This window comes from Parus major, chromosome 7 (assembly GCF_001522545.3).
Source record: "Parus major isolate Abel chromosome 7, Parus_major1.1, whole genome shotgun sequence".
Taxonomy (NCBI): Eukaryota; Metazoa; Chordata; class Aves; order Passeriformes; family Paridae; genus Parus; species Parus major.
Genome location: NC_031776.1, coordinates 3,408,645 through 3,422,708, shown reverse-complemented (window position 1 = coordinate 3,422,708; position 14,064 = coordinate 3,408,645). Strand labels below are relative to the sequence as shown.

Here is a 14,064-nt window from a genome sequence, read left to right as displayed (position 1 = left end):
TACCGATTCAAACCGCAGGAAGAGAATATATAAAAGAAAGCAGCAGCCCAGCATTTCACCCCTCCCGATTAAGAGGGTTAGGAAACAATCACACAGTGAAAAAGTAAACTGTGCCCCAAGATCAAAAACCGCCTTCGAAGCCCAATCAGGCAGGCAAAGCCAGGACGCGCTCCTTTCGCTTCTCACCAAACGTATCCTTCCTTCTCTCTGTTACATAAAGCCCCAAAATATAAACTAAATTGTGAGAACGAGGAGCTGTTGCACCAATACCGCCCAAACAGCATAAATTTTGCATCACCGGGGAGGAAAGGGGAAAAAAAAAAAAAAAAAAAAGAAAAAAAAAAAAAAAAAAAAGCGAAGTTACAAAGACTGAAGAAATTTCCTTTTAATGTTTTATTCACAGCAAAGCGGCGATGCAGAGGGGGGCGATCCCCGTGCCCTCCCCGGGCGACTCAGCCGGCACAGCTCGTACTACGGCGGCAGAAAGCGCTGCTCGGATACTAACAGGAAAACAAAATTCAAGCCAACGCTGCAAGTTTCCCCTCCAGAAAGTTAAAAATTCCGGGCAGACCCTGCCGGAGGAAAAAGCTCCTTTTCCAGCATTAACTTCCAAGCCGCCCGCTCGCCCTCCCCCGTGCGCAAACAGCTCGGCGCGGTGTTTACGCTGCGGGGTCGGGACGCGCCGCGCACATGAACGCACAGGTGGACGGGGGACGAACGCTGCCTCGTCCGCCCGGCGCGCCGCGATGCCAAGTTCGGCAGCACAGCCCCGTCGGGGCGGCAGCGGCACCTGCGGGGACACGCGCTGAGCCCGGCCGGGGCTCCGGCGACAGAGACGGCCCCGGGGCCGGGCGGGGACAGCGAGCGGGGACACGGAGCGCTGCTGCGCGGGCTACCCGCGACCGCCGGCTCCGCTCCGCTTCCCGCGGGGGGTTGTCGCCCTCTGGCCGCCGCCGCTCTGCGGGACCCGCACGAACTCCCGCACCCCGCGCTGGGCACCGGGACACGGAGAAGTTGTCGGGAAGGCGCAGCCCCGCCGGCCGCACCGCGCCGCTCCGGCCGCTCCCGACGGACCCGGCCGCTCACCCACCTGCCTGCGCCGCCGCGGCGGCCCGCGGGGCCCCGGCCGCCGCCGCCAGCACGCAGCAGCTCCACCACAGCAGCCCCCCGGCCGCCGCCGGCATCGCGCCGCCGCCGCCGCCGCTGTCTCAGCGCCGCCGCTGCCTGGCCGCCGCCATCCCCCGCGCAGCCTCCGCGCTGCCGCCGCCGGCTCCCAAAAGTTGCCGCCGCCGAGCCGCCGCCCCCAGCGCCGCCCCTCCGCGGGCGCGCCGCGGCGCCGACGGGGCGGCCGCGCCGCTGCCGGGCCGCGGGGCGCTGCGCCGCCAGCACGCGCGGAGCGGAGCGGCGGGAGCGCGACGAGGAAGAAGAGGAGGAGGAGGAGGAAGGAGCGAGCGGGGCGAGGGAGGAGGAGCGGCGGGACGGAGCGAGGGGGCGGGCGGGGGCCGGCGCCGCCCGGGACCGCCCCGCGCCCCCCCCTCCCCACACGGACGCTCCGCACCTGCGGAGCCGCGCGCGCTCGTGTGCGCGAGCCGTTCCCGCGCTTTCGCCCCGCCCCGCTCAGCCTGAGGGGCAGGTGCGGGTCCCGAGCCCCCCCCCGGCCCCTGCGTGAGGGGAGGCCGCGGAAACACCGGCGGGAGCGGGCCCCCGAGGGAGCTCTGCCGTCCCCTGAGGTGCTACGGGGAGAGACCCTGCTCCGGGAGGCACCGGGACACCTCCCGACACAGCTCCCCCAAACAACAGCAGCCCCGGTGCGGGCTGAGCCCGTCCCAGCGGCGGCCGCAGCTGAAGTGTGAAGAGCATCGTGGGCAGCGTGAAGCGCGCCCAGGCTCCGCTCTGCTGTGGGCACCACCCATACACCTGATCCGGACAAGATCGTGGCGTTATCACCTTTCTCCCTGAGTTCTGCCCCAAAACACCCACTTCCGTGAATGCTCACAGCCCCTCAGGCAGAGAAGAGCGCCCCACCTGCGCTCTCAGCACCAAGGTGAGTACAGGGCTTCCCGGTGCTCAGCCGAGGCAGGTGGAAAGCTTTAGGGTGGAAGGGCTGGAAAGGAGGGAGAGAGGTTTTAAAAGCAGCAGGGCAGGCTGGTGGCACCTTGGAGATCACTCATCAGTGTGGTGATGGTGGGTGGACTTAGCACTGAAGCGGCTGATGAGAGCCACGTTTTCCATCCTGCCGCCAACTCTGTGGGGCACAGAGGTGTAATGGCATCTCCCACCAATGCACCCCCCATCTTGATGTCCCCTGCCAGCCTGGTGGCACCTCCTAAATGCTCTCAGGTGGGGACAGCTGCAGTGCCAAGGTCCTGCATCAGCCCAGTATCCCCCTCACTACCACCCACTCCAGCACAAGGGTGAAATGCTGACACAAATGTCCTCCCCAACAGGTCCAGGGTACCGGTGTCTCATCAAGGCTTGTCTCAACAAGACAGCAACTGAAAATCTCGACATCTCATCACAGGTGGGAGACAGCAGCTGACATTTATCATTCTTGATGTGTTGATTGGCATCCTCAGTCATAACTGAGCAGTGCAAGTGCACAAGGGAAGAACACTTTCAATTCTTCGCTTCATGTCTCCAAAATGTGTGCCCTAGGTTTTGAAGCCTGCTCATCCTGACCAAGCCTTTCTGGATCTCATCAACATGAAGGAACTCTCCTTATGCCCTTCCAAGATCTGTGCAATACTTCTTGGAGTGACTTCCCGGTGATGCCAACAGCTTTCCCTGGCACCCCCAAGCAGATTAAGTGGAAGACCACAGCAGTAAGTGCCTTCCCTCCAACTGGCTCCAATTGAATGGTTTTCCCGTAGGAATTAACCTCAGAGGAATCAGTCCCTCCAGCCAAACTGCCTCCTTTCCAGAGAAGCCAGAGGCTTGCATGCTTTAAAAAAAAAATAAAAAAAAAAATCCCCAAATCAAGATAGTGTTTCAAGTCAGATTATGGTTCTTGCCAAAGAGCTGAAAGTTTAGCTGGAACGAATTGGCTAGGCTTTGCAGAAAGGAGGCTGTAAAGAAGGAGGTTTCACTCCCTTCGGTGCTGCATCCCACTGCCTTCATCAGCGGTGGCGAAGGGGCAGTTCACAGGCAGGCAGAGACAGGTGAAAAAGAGGCAGCTGGGAAGCAGAGCCTTGAGATGCAGGGTCTTCAGCCTCTTCCTTAGGGTTTTCCCTGGGAACACCACCTGGGTGAAGCCAGCAGGAAAGGCTGGGATTCAGGCCATGCCCTTGCAGAGCAGATTAGCAGCAGTGCTTGCCACCTTGCCACCCCCAGGAAAGAAGCGTGATCCCTGCCTGGCACAGAAATGGATCCAACGGGAGGCTGTGAGGCAAAACTCACTCAAATATTGAACTAGAAAAATTTTGCTCAATCTGCCTCTCTGTAAACAGTGACTAATTGCTCTGGCTGGAGCTGCTGTACCTTCTAGATTGGAAGGTGCAGATGGAGCAACGATAGTGAAGGCTCCTTACCTGACGCCGGCTGTACATTAATCACAAATGTTTGCTATGCAAATCTTGTCATACAAAGCAATTATTGCTGTTCTCGTACTGACCTCATGTTTATTTATTACATGAGCTCTTTATTTGAACCTTGTCTGGTCTCTCTTCCCATATAAGCGTATTAGTATGTGGCTTCCAAAGGCACCCAGCTGAGAAATTGTAGATTTATTTGTGGCGTGGAGGGATGGCACACCACACGCTGACTGCAATGCAGAGCTGAGAGGCTCAGCTCTTACACCAGTGGCTCTTCATGCAAAATATTCTCACCCCAAGGTCTCTTGCTGGGATGAAGGACACTTTCTAACAGCGCAGGGCCACGACTCCGGGTTCGCTCTGACGCTGCAGTATTAACCGATGGTTAATGGAGACTGTCAGCCCGAGGAGCCACACAATAAAACTCTGCTTGGGTTTCTTTAGGGCCTGCTCAGTAAAACTAAAATTTTACACAGTGCTTCGTCCTTGGCTTTGTCACCTTTGCCTACCTCCAGAATAATGAGTTGCAAACAGATTTAACTGTGTCACCAGGTAAGTTGCAGGTGCGCTTTTGAATGTGGTGGTGTTTGGAAGCTGGAGTGATGGGTGTCTTTAAGCACCAAATATTCTCTTGCCAGAGGAGTTTTCTCCATGTGATTTAATGTTGGGCAACACTGGCATCCGGTGGGCAGAGGGTTTCCTCCTTAATAGCTTGTGGCAGCTCACTCCCTTGATTTTGTCCTATGGCTTCTCGGGATGATCATTAAATGCAATTTCTACATTAATCTGGGTTTTGTTTCCCCCCTTCCTTCAGTTCGGCTGCACAGCAAGCAGAGGGATTGGAATTACCTTTCTACAGTTTTCTTTTAAACACGCTCTATACAGTCTAGAGTCTTCTGTAGTCAGCTGCCCCTCCACGCCGATCAGTTTTGTTGTGCAGGGACTCTGCCTGCCCTACACTACAGGCAAGTCTCTGTTCCTCCCTTGAGGGTGACAGGAAGGGGCTCCATGGTTCTTGCTTCAAACCAAACCCTCCTGTCTGACCTCTGTGGGCCCCATCCGTGTCCACAAACATTGCTGCTTTTTTACTGGGGGAAACTGTAGAAAAGTCCCCAGAGCCTGAATGAAATCAAATCCCTCTTACATCCCTCAGCCCTCCCTGCCTCTCTTGCTGCTCTTTCTTCTGCTCTCACCTCTGCTTCAGCTCTTTCCAATATAGCATCATTTTCTGATGCAATTAACACTTCTCATCGCTTCCAAATCATTAATAAAGCCACTAATTAACATGAGGCCTGACAATGAACTGAGCACTGCCACACTGTGTACTTTTGCCCCTCTCCAGCATCACCTCTTCCTTAGGATCTCAGCTGGCTTTCCATCCATTTGACAAATTCCATGCCCCAGTCAATCTGAAACATTCCTCCCCCCCCAGTATTTCTCTTTTATGGTGCAGCTGTAGCTTTTGCTAATTGTTCATGAAATTACTTTCCTTTTTTTTTTTCTAAAGCAATATTTTTCTTGAGAAGTTGAATTTAAAAGGGGCCATAAATGACTAATCGCAATTAATAAAAATGAAGAAATAATTGGGCAATATCTTTAGAAGTATACGCCTGGAGTCAAACTCCTAAATCCCTGTTTCTGTTAGATCAGCTTGGGGTTTTTATTCTTCCCTGAAGGAGCAGCAGTGCCCAAGACTGACAGGGAATACTCCAAGTGATGGAATAACTCTCCAACAACCCTAGCAAGCTGAGGGCTGGAAGAATGTGGTGGACCATGCTGGCAACACATGGCTTACTGCTGCCCTCCTCCCTTGCTGACAGGAGGACTGGCTGTGCCAGGGCAAGAGGGGCTTTGGGGACCCAGTGGACAACTTGATCCTCTTGAGAAGCACCGCCTTTAACCCATGGAAAGCCCTGCTACTTCCACAAGACGCTTAGAAAGGGATTAGACATTTAAGGGCAAGACAGTTACATTAAAAAAAAAAGCAGCAATAAAAGGCTTTTGTGGTTCAGAGCATAAATCAGCCTTTTACTGCTTCCCCTTGCAGGGAGCACAGCCGCAAGCATCTAACTCAGGGATTTTTATATCTAGTTGTGAAATATCTGGGGGACAGCAGTGCCAGGGAGCAGGCACAGGACCCTGTGCCTGAGTCAGCACTGCCCAACCAAGGATGCTGCAGCATCCTGGTGCCTTTGGGAGGGCAGCTGAGTGTGATGGCATGGGATCAGGGACACGATCCCATCTTGCAAAGCAGGACTTGGAAGTGCACAGAGATGGTTTTCAGGGCCACTTCACCCCTGCTCCTGTCTCCTGATGATAATTAACTGCTGGTGGTTTTCCTTTGCCAGTGTAGACTAGCAGAAAGGCAGATCCACCTCCCCATCTCATTAAAAGGTCATGTTTTACAAAGTAGCACAGCCACCCTAACCAAATGAGTGCCTAGCTAATTGCCTTCAGTGAAATTAGGTTTGTGGTTTCTGTGGGATCAAGTGTGGTTTCCTCCTCTCCTCCCCTACATCCTTGGTTGCGTTCCCAGTCGCTGATGAGTACTTGATATGCAGAAAATACTTCGCTTTGCGGCCAGAAACACGCATTCCAAACCCCTGGCTTTGCTTATGCCCAGGATGGTGCAGAGGCAGGAGGGTTGGAGAAGATGCAGCAGAGCAGAAAATGCCACATGGGGCCAAACCTCAGCAGGCAGTTTGAGAGCTGCCTAGGTTTGAATGCCCTGCAATGTAGGGCATTAGGTCAACACATCACTTTGTTTCAATTGCTCCTTGCAATGTCAAGGGCGTCAGAGCTGACCAAGCTGGGACACATATAACCAGCTCCAGGTCCCTCCCACTTGCTGGCCCAGAGAAGGATATTTGCAGCACAGTAGTAAATTGTTTAGCTGAAAGCATGGGAGAACTTGTGCCTTGCACTGCAGCATCTTATGTCATTTAACAAAGCAAGCGTGTGTCAGCTGTGGCGACAGAGATGCTCCTTGTCAGCCGTGCTGAACGAGAAGCCCTGGTCCATTAGGCAACACGTGCCCAAGTGCACGAAGCTGGAAGCAGGCATCTCTGCACAAATACAGACACTTGGTGTGAGAAAAATATTCTCTTGGGTATCCTCTTGCCTCCCAGCACAGCCTCACTCACATGTGATAAGCAGCCAAAAGCCCATGCAAGAAGAAAGCTTGTGCAAGAAGAAGATGGCTTCTCACCTGCAGACAGCTGAGACCCTTGGAAATAACCCACCTCAAACTGATGTCAAGACAGTTATGGGGTTCCTTTATAGTTGCAGGCTTTTCAGTTCACACCTGGAGAAGCAGAAGGATAAATACAGGCTCTATATGTGCACAGCCAGGTGAGCAGCTCTTTGGAAGTACATGGCCTTTGCAGATAATCGTGGTGAACATCTGTGGGGAGAAAGAGTGGCATGGAGGTATCCCCACCTCCTCCATCTCCTGCAGAGATACGCTGCTGCTTGGCCGAGATCCCCAGCTCCATGTTTTGAGAAGTGGGACCTACAATGGGAGCAGTGTGGAGCTCAGCTGTGTTTGCAGGACTTCAGAGATGATATCATAACCCCAGAGGCAGAGCAGAGTGGAGCTCCAGGCAAGGCAGAGAGATGTGAGCTCTGCATTCACTGGGGACAGTTAATCTGACATCAACACTGGGCCTATTGTGGGGTGGTGCAATGCACTAGTTTGGTTTTTTTGTGTGTGTGAGGTTTTTTTTCAGAATTATTGTTTGAGGAGCAACAAAAATTCCCTTGAAGCACAAAGAAGAGTACTCTGGGAACCTGAAAAAAGCCACCCAATTAGATAATAGAAAAAGTATCTTATAAAGACAAAATTGCAGCAGCAGCCAGTACAACACAGGCTTCGTAATTTTATTTTCCGCAACTAAAGGCTGATCTCAAGAGAACATTTTAGACTATACTTGGGTTTTAGTGGTGTTTATATCTCATTCATAGCAAAAAGATTTAAGTACTCAGTTATTGTAAGAGTCCTAACACAGGTCTATGATGTCCGCTCTGAATTAGGGCATCTTACTGTTTCTTTTTTTGGTCCTCCTGTATATATCAAACCTTTTGGAAACCTGCTTTTCCTAGGGCCTCACTTACATTTCACAGAATCACAGAATAGTTTAGGTTGGATTTAAAGGTCCTTCCATACCCCCTGCAATGAGCAGGGACACTTTAAATTAGATCAGGTTGCTCAGAAGCCCATCCAACCTGACCCTCAATGGATGTTTCCAGGGCTGGGGCATCCACCACCTCTCTGGGAAATCTGTGCCAGTGCCTCACCACCCTCATTCAGCCCAGTAGAAAATGCAGTATTTTTCCCATCACCCACATGCAAAAACATGGGCGTTTTTGTTTTCTTCCCAGCTCATATATTACATCCAAATACAGCGTTCTCTTGCCTAGTCCTCTCTCACTCATCCTTCTTTCCCACCTCTCCCCTACCTTCTCTGTGATCATGGTGGTGTGTCTCACATCTGAAGCCAAACTCCTCTCAGCTCAATGATTTCCTGCCACATTTCATGTCTTCTTTCTTCTTAAAAATAGAGGAACATCCTCCCAGGTGGCATTGAGAAAAATGCAGTTAATATAGCGGTTATCCACTTGATACCAAGGGGTTTCTGCTTCTTTCTTGTTGTTGGATCATACTTCAGTCCGGTGCTGACTTCTCAAGCCATACAGTACAAGCACATCAACATACTGATAATATTTGCATTTGCTTATGGGTGACACAGTTTTGTGAGATGACAGAAGGCAATGCAAGCCATGGTTCAGCATTATTGTGCTAAAGGCTGTGAGTAATGGGCCTGGGGTATCTCCCACATGGTCAAAGCAGCCCATTCTACAACACCTTCATGGTTGTAGCTGAAAAATTTTAAGGGGTGCTAAAGGAGATCCACCCATTCTTCAAAGCACATTTGAAGCTCCCAGTCATAATTATTTACGAAGTAGTTTCTGAAGCCTTTTTTTCCTAAAAAGTCTTCCCATGAAAAATTCATTTATACAGCACAAACTGAGTGTATAAATAATAGACACTCCAGCTCACCTGCCTCTTTACATTTCTATAGGCAATGCAAGCTCTACTTATAACAAAATAGAGCAAATTAACGCTGCCACGTTATCAGCACACATTCCCCGTCTGGCACAATTTGCTGGATGGTCCCGTTTGCCTGATAATTCATTGTTTCTATAGCAATCCTGACAAGAAGAGTTTCCCATTGTGCTCAAGGAAAAGGGCACCCCCAAGACCACAGCAGCTTTATTAGCTCTAAATACCTTACAAATAGAGTCTGGTTATCAAAATTGGTTTCCAAAAGTCTCCATTATTTCAGGATTTGCTGTTAACATGCCCAGGACAAGATGTTCAGTCGCTCACAGGGGACCAGCCCATTTGCTTAGAAGTTCATACTGGGTTGATTTGTAGGAACTGCTCCAGTCAGATCCTTCCAGGATCCAGGTCGCTGTTGCCATGTTAAACAGTTCTATTATTTTAAATTTTCCACATAGCTGTAGGAGTCGTGAAGCTGCCGAGGTGAGCAGAAGCACTCAATAACTTCGCAAACTTCACCAAAGGATTTGTAACCTAGGTTTGTTACAAACCTAGGGATTGAATTCGTGTGTCCTCATCCAAGTGGCAAAAGCAGAAGCAGTGGGGCTGAGGTGGTATCTGGGTGGTATCTGTTTGGCAGGTGGCTCACATGGGGATGCTTTTCCATGCAGGACACCCCCTCCTTGCCTTCCCTGGGCCTGGAGCCCACCAGGAGCCGCGGCACAAAGCCGAGCAGCATTTCAGGGTGCTGCTGCCAAGGCAAGGGCAAAACTTCCGCTGGCAGGGCAGGAGCAGGCAACAGGCCAGTGGGTTGCCTTGTCTGCAGGCAGCCATGCAAATCTCCGCCCAAATTTTCCCTTCTTTGCCTTTTTTTCTTGGTTTTTTTCCTTCTTTCCTGGAATCCAGCCATTTGTGAGGTGAATGCTCTCTTCTTGCACTACTTATTTTTTTTTTAAAGCACGCACTAGAAAAAGAAACTTTCAACAAGTACTAGATACTATATAAATCTTGTTATTTAGGTTTAAAATTGATTTTCATATTTATTTTTAACCTCTGTTACTGCTTTTCTGAATATTTGGTGATCAGGGAAAAAGAAGAGGGCTACTTCAAATTATGACCCTCCCCTGACAACACTGAACAAGAAAACAGATTTGGCATGAACAGTCACAGGAATTAATTCTGCTGCTTTTTGGACTTTATTCGATGTGCAGAGGGTCTGGTGTGTTCCTCACAAAGATGTCATTTGATAGCTCTTATCATTAAAAAAAGGCAAAGGAAAGTGTAAGAGAAATCACAGCACCTTCACATTCCTCTACAAGTTCACAGATCATAAAAGTGCTTTCAGAAGGGAATAGAAGGATTTGTTTTATTTAATTTTTCTCCCTCTAGTTTTTTTTTCTCCCTATCATGCCTAGTGCAGAAATTTTTCTCTATAAATTGAGATAAAAATAAAAGGTACTAGCAGTTTATTTGATAGATTACATTTGATTCAAATTCAGAAATTGTCCCTTTTTCAGGTAAAAATAACAGTGTCATTGGAAGATCACACATGGACTGATCACCTGTGGGGAAAAAAAACAAAACCCTACCCCAAAAGGCCATCCTGATTTGAGTAACTCATGCAAAGGGAAAGCTCTCATTTTTTCAACCCACAAACCCTCCAGTTCTCCCACACCACATTCTTAAACTCTGAGCCACAAAATGGTTTGGGCTGGAAGGGAGCTGCAAGCCCATCTGATCCCAATCCAAGCACGGACACCTTCCACCAGATCAGGTTGCCCAAAGTCCCATCCACCATGGCCTGCTTTGACCTCACAAGAGGTGACTTGTATCCAGATCTTGTCCCATTATCCATGACACAACCACCTGACCATTTACTGGTTTCAGGAGAGTTTTCCAAGCTGTCCCCATTGGAGTGGTTTCCCTCTTCTGCCATTAAAACCTGCCACAAATTCCATCCACTCTTATGAACAGGAATGGTTGCAAGCTTCCCTCCTAAGGTTTAAATTAAGACTTAATGAAGACTCAGAATTTAAGATTAAATGTTCAGCCTCTGGCTAATTATGTTTGCGCAGTTCTATTTCCTTGGCAAGCATTTGAGATAAAAAACAAAACAAAACAAGCCCTGAACAATATTTACACATTCTAGAACACAGCAAATCCTTCCTTGAAAAGGCACAAGAAATCCCTGTAGAGCTCTGGTACACTTTCAGCCAACCTCCTGTCCAATTTCCTGGGGAAAAAGAAACAAAAACAAAATAAAAGTTCATGACCTTGTGATTTAAAAAAAGTGAAACATCTTAAATATTTTTATTTGTCTGTTCTGGCTGCTCAGTGTGCATTATAGCTACATATGCAATTAGCTTCTATTCCACACCTCTGCATGGGTGAAGAGCTGAAGTACTGATCCCCTTTGCAGCTATTATAAATCACTTTTCAAGAATTGCCTTTAAAGTATTACATTAGGCTGCTGTTTACCTTCCACATAGGTCTTTCATTACAAATCCAGCCATTGGTTGGATCAAGTTTTCATTTCTATAATATTTTTTTTCTCCCTGTAGCCTTGTAAACAGCCTCCTTATGTATGACTATGAATGAGATGGAAAAGCCAGGGAATATCTTGTGGTATGAGGAAAAAATTGCTCTGGTTACTGCCTTATAAAATGCACTTGATAAATTTGAATAATCTGAATTTTTATTGCAAAAGTCTTTAAAATAAAGAGGTACAATTTCCCTTTTTTTTTTAATTTTAAACAATGCACCAAAACTTTAATAAACAATTTAGTCTGAACCACAGGGAGAAATGAAAGGCTCTTCTATGCAGTGACTCACTGGATTATTGAAAACAACTATGTGGCGGCAACTGCTTTGGCTTCCTGATATATCTTTTCCCTCTGTTTTCAACAACGAGATCACTCTAGAGCTCTGATGAAAAATGAAATTTCCTTCTTTTCCAATGGAGAGAAATATTTACATGGGTTGGAGAAATGCATCTAAAATGGCACAGCTCAAGTCTACCAGACACAGGTTTTTCCATACACGAGTTGTAGAAATCTGTTTGCCCATCTTAATTCTCATATTTTATCCCCTTGTGTGGTTTTTTCCTTCTGTGGACTGGGCAATCAATTTATTCTCCTTTTTTATGAGTAATCCTCTCTCAGAAATGAGACACATGGCTTTAACTTCTAGGGGAAGCATTGCCACCGCTGCTAACAAAAGGGATGTGAACTGACGGGTTGTTCGGCTCTGGAACATTAACCAGATTACACTCCCACTGCAAAGTTCCATTGTCAACATTAAACTGACTTGTTAATAGCCCACTGGTTTGGGGTTTTTTGTTTGTTTTTGGCTTTGTTTTGCTTTTCAGCTATAGCTGCAGTTAACTGCAAGGAAAAAACCCAAGCAGCAAAACAGTGCTGGGAAGGGTCTTCCTCCTAAATCATGGCACCTCTCAGGCAGATGCTCTAAGCTCTCCTCTCTCCATAGGTATGAAGCAGAGGCGTGGCTGTCTTAACCCATCTCCAACACCATTACTGACGTGATGATGTTTTAAAAAATGAATGATTTGCTTGTGGGATTCAGGAGGAGATTGTGTGTTTTGGTATTGCTTGACATGCTGACAAGCAGGTGAAAAATGTTGTTCTGTAAATAGAGTTGTCTCTGTTGATTGAGAGATGTCTTATGGAAAGGTATTAGTGACTGTAAACCCCAGGATACCCAGCAAAGAAGGATTTCAGTCAGAAGTGAGAGCCATTAAACTAGCTCATCCTCACTTCACAGGCTCAGGTGTGAAGAGGGATGTTACCTATGCACTTCTGTTGATCTCCATGCTTAACAAAGCCACTGAGCAAGTAGCATTTCAGATATTACCACATTCTTTTCAATTTATCTGGAAAACCTGACCAAGGCTGAGCCCTCTCTCACTGAAACCCCAGTTTAACATCACTGACACAGAGAGACAGATATTCCCTCCATTGTGCAATTTGGGGTGGATTTTTTCTTTTTTTACCAGGTAAACCACTTTCTTCATCTTCTTCTTCTTCTTCTTTCTTCTTCTTAGGTATTTACTAGACTTTTTAAAGACTAAAGCAACCAGGTAAAACAAGCTGCACCTTCCAGCCAGTTGGACCACTGTAAAATTCAGTGCTGGAAGGGACTTTCTTCAGAACAGCCTCCTGATCTTCACAAGGCATTCATGTTACTCTTCCTAATGACCTCTCTGCACTGATCTCTATTGGCAGAGCAAGGCTTGGGGAACCATCAAGGAAGGTGATGGTACAAATATCCCTGCCTTTGTAAATGAAATATCTCACACAATACAGGGCTGCCAGGGGTTGGTTCTCTGGCTCCTGGAGATGTGTGTCTCCTCCTCTTTTGGGGGAAGCTGAGGGTGCAAAGGGACCAGAGCCTGCAATGCATCCATCAGCTCAAAAGCAGGATTCAGTCCTGGAGGTAACCCTCATCCTCCCAAAACTTTAACCTAAGGGAGCACAAAGCGAAAAATAATCATCTTGTGTTGGTCAATCGCTTTGCTCAGTGTCACAAATATCACAGAAAGAGTGGCCCTCAGCAGAGTTTGCTCTAGATCAGGAATAATTCCTGTTCCAGCCATAGCTGGGGCTGTTTAGTACTTCAGGTTTTTGATGTATTGAGGAAAGCCTTGACAACACAGACAACTGCAGTGAAATAAGAGGCTGGCTCAAACATTAACGACCCACTGATTCTGTGTGAGACAGATGATCAGACTGTCTGCCTTGGCAAAGACCTCTCCTTTCACCCACTGTGGTAGGCATCCCTTCAATAACTGCAAGGGGCAGAACTGATCCCTCAAAATTGTCTTCCTTCCCCCCCACCCCCAACTCTGATCCTTCTCATACAGAATAGGAACCAAAAACAAGCCATTGGTATAGCAGAAGAAAAATCAATCTCCTTGTTGACCTGGTGAAAGAAAGGTGGAGTACCTGAAGCTCTGCTTTCCCATCTCCCGATGCCACTTACACTGAGACAAATTTTCACACAAGAAAGATAGTAATCTGCAAGTACTCTGCTGTAGTGTGGATTTATCTGTCCAACAGCAGCAGATAAAGGTGAGGACAGCTTGCTACCATACTCACTCAGGTGCCACAGTTTGCATCTAGAGAAAGTTTTGGGGGTTGGGAAAGAAAAGAAGGTAATTTGTAACCACAAAAAAATGTGATAAAACAAAGCAGTGTAGGGAAAGGGGCAGCTTTGCACTGTGCAAAGCAAAACAACCTGGCACATTCTTTACATGTTTGCTGTCACCAATGGGGCTTTTTATTCTCTTCAAGCCAGGGGAAACCTGTGGTGTAAGCAACCACTCCTCTAGGGCTCGATAGCCAGAGGGTCACCTCAGGGAGCACATGGCAGAGGTGGCCATGGTGCTGAGGTTTGGCTGGGAGTCAGCTCAGGAACACGTGGGGTGAGGTGGGGCATCACCGAGATCTTGGCTGT

General features: G+C 48.3%; 1 protein-coding gene and 2 long non-coding RNA genes across 5 annotated transcripts in view; 1 reads left to right on the top strand and 2 right to left on the bottom strand.

Annotated features, from left to right (window-relative positions):
- ERBB4 (erb-b2 receptor tyrosine kinase 4) overlaps window positions 1–1,184 on the bottom strand; it is a 553,629-nt gene extending 552,445 nt beyond the window's left edge. For both annotated transcript variants that reach the window (XM_015634896.1, XM_015634897.1), the window contains exon 1: window positions 1,091–1,184. In XM_015634896.1, coding sequence (XP_015490382.1) covers window positions 1,091–1,184 — 94 coding nt within the window. The remainder of the gene's footprint in view (window positions 1–1,090) is intronic.
- A 464-nt stretch (window positions 1,185–1,648) lies between these two features.
- LOC107207796 lies at window positions 1,649–5,650 on the top strand. Of its 2 annotated transcripts, XR_004498386.1 has the most exons (5): window positions 1,649–2,044; window positions 2,448–2,521; window positions 2,656–2,822; window positions 4,007–4,082; window positions 4,345–5,650. It is a non-coding gene; the product is annotated as an uncharacterized LOC107207796 (long non-coding RNA). The 2 variants fall into 2 exon arrangements; XR_001522942.2 differs by having other exon boundaries at window positions 2,656–4,082.
- A 4,837-nt stretch (window positions 5,651–10,487) lies between these two features.
- Window positions 10,488–14,064, bottom strand: part of LOC107207795 — a 36,789-nt gene continuing 33,212 nt past the window's right edge. Inside the window, exon 3 of the long non-coding RNA XR_001522941.3 lies at window positions 10,488–10,825. This is a non-coding gene — a long non-coding RNA (uncharacterized LOC107207795). The remainder of the gene's footprint in view (window positions 10,826–14,064) is intronic.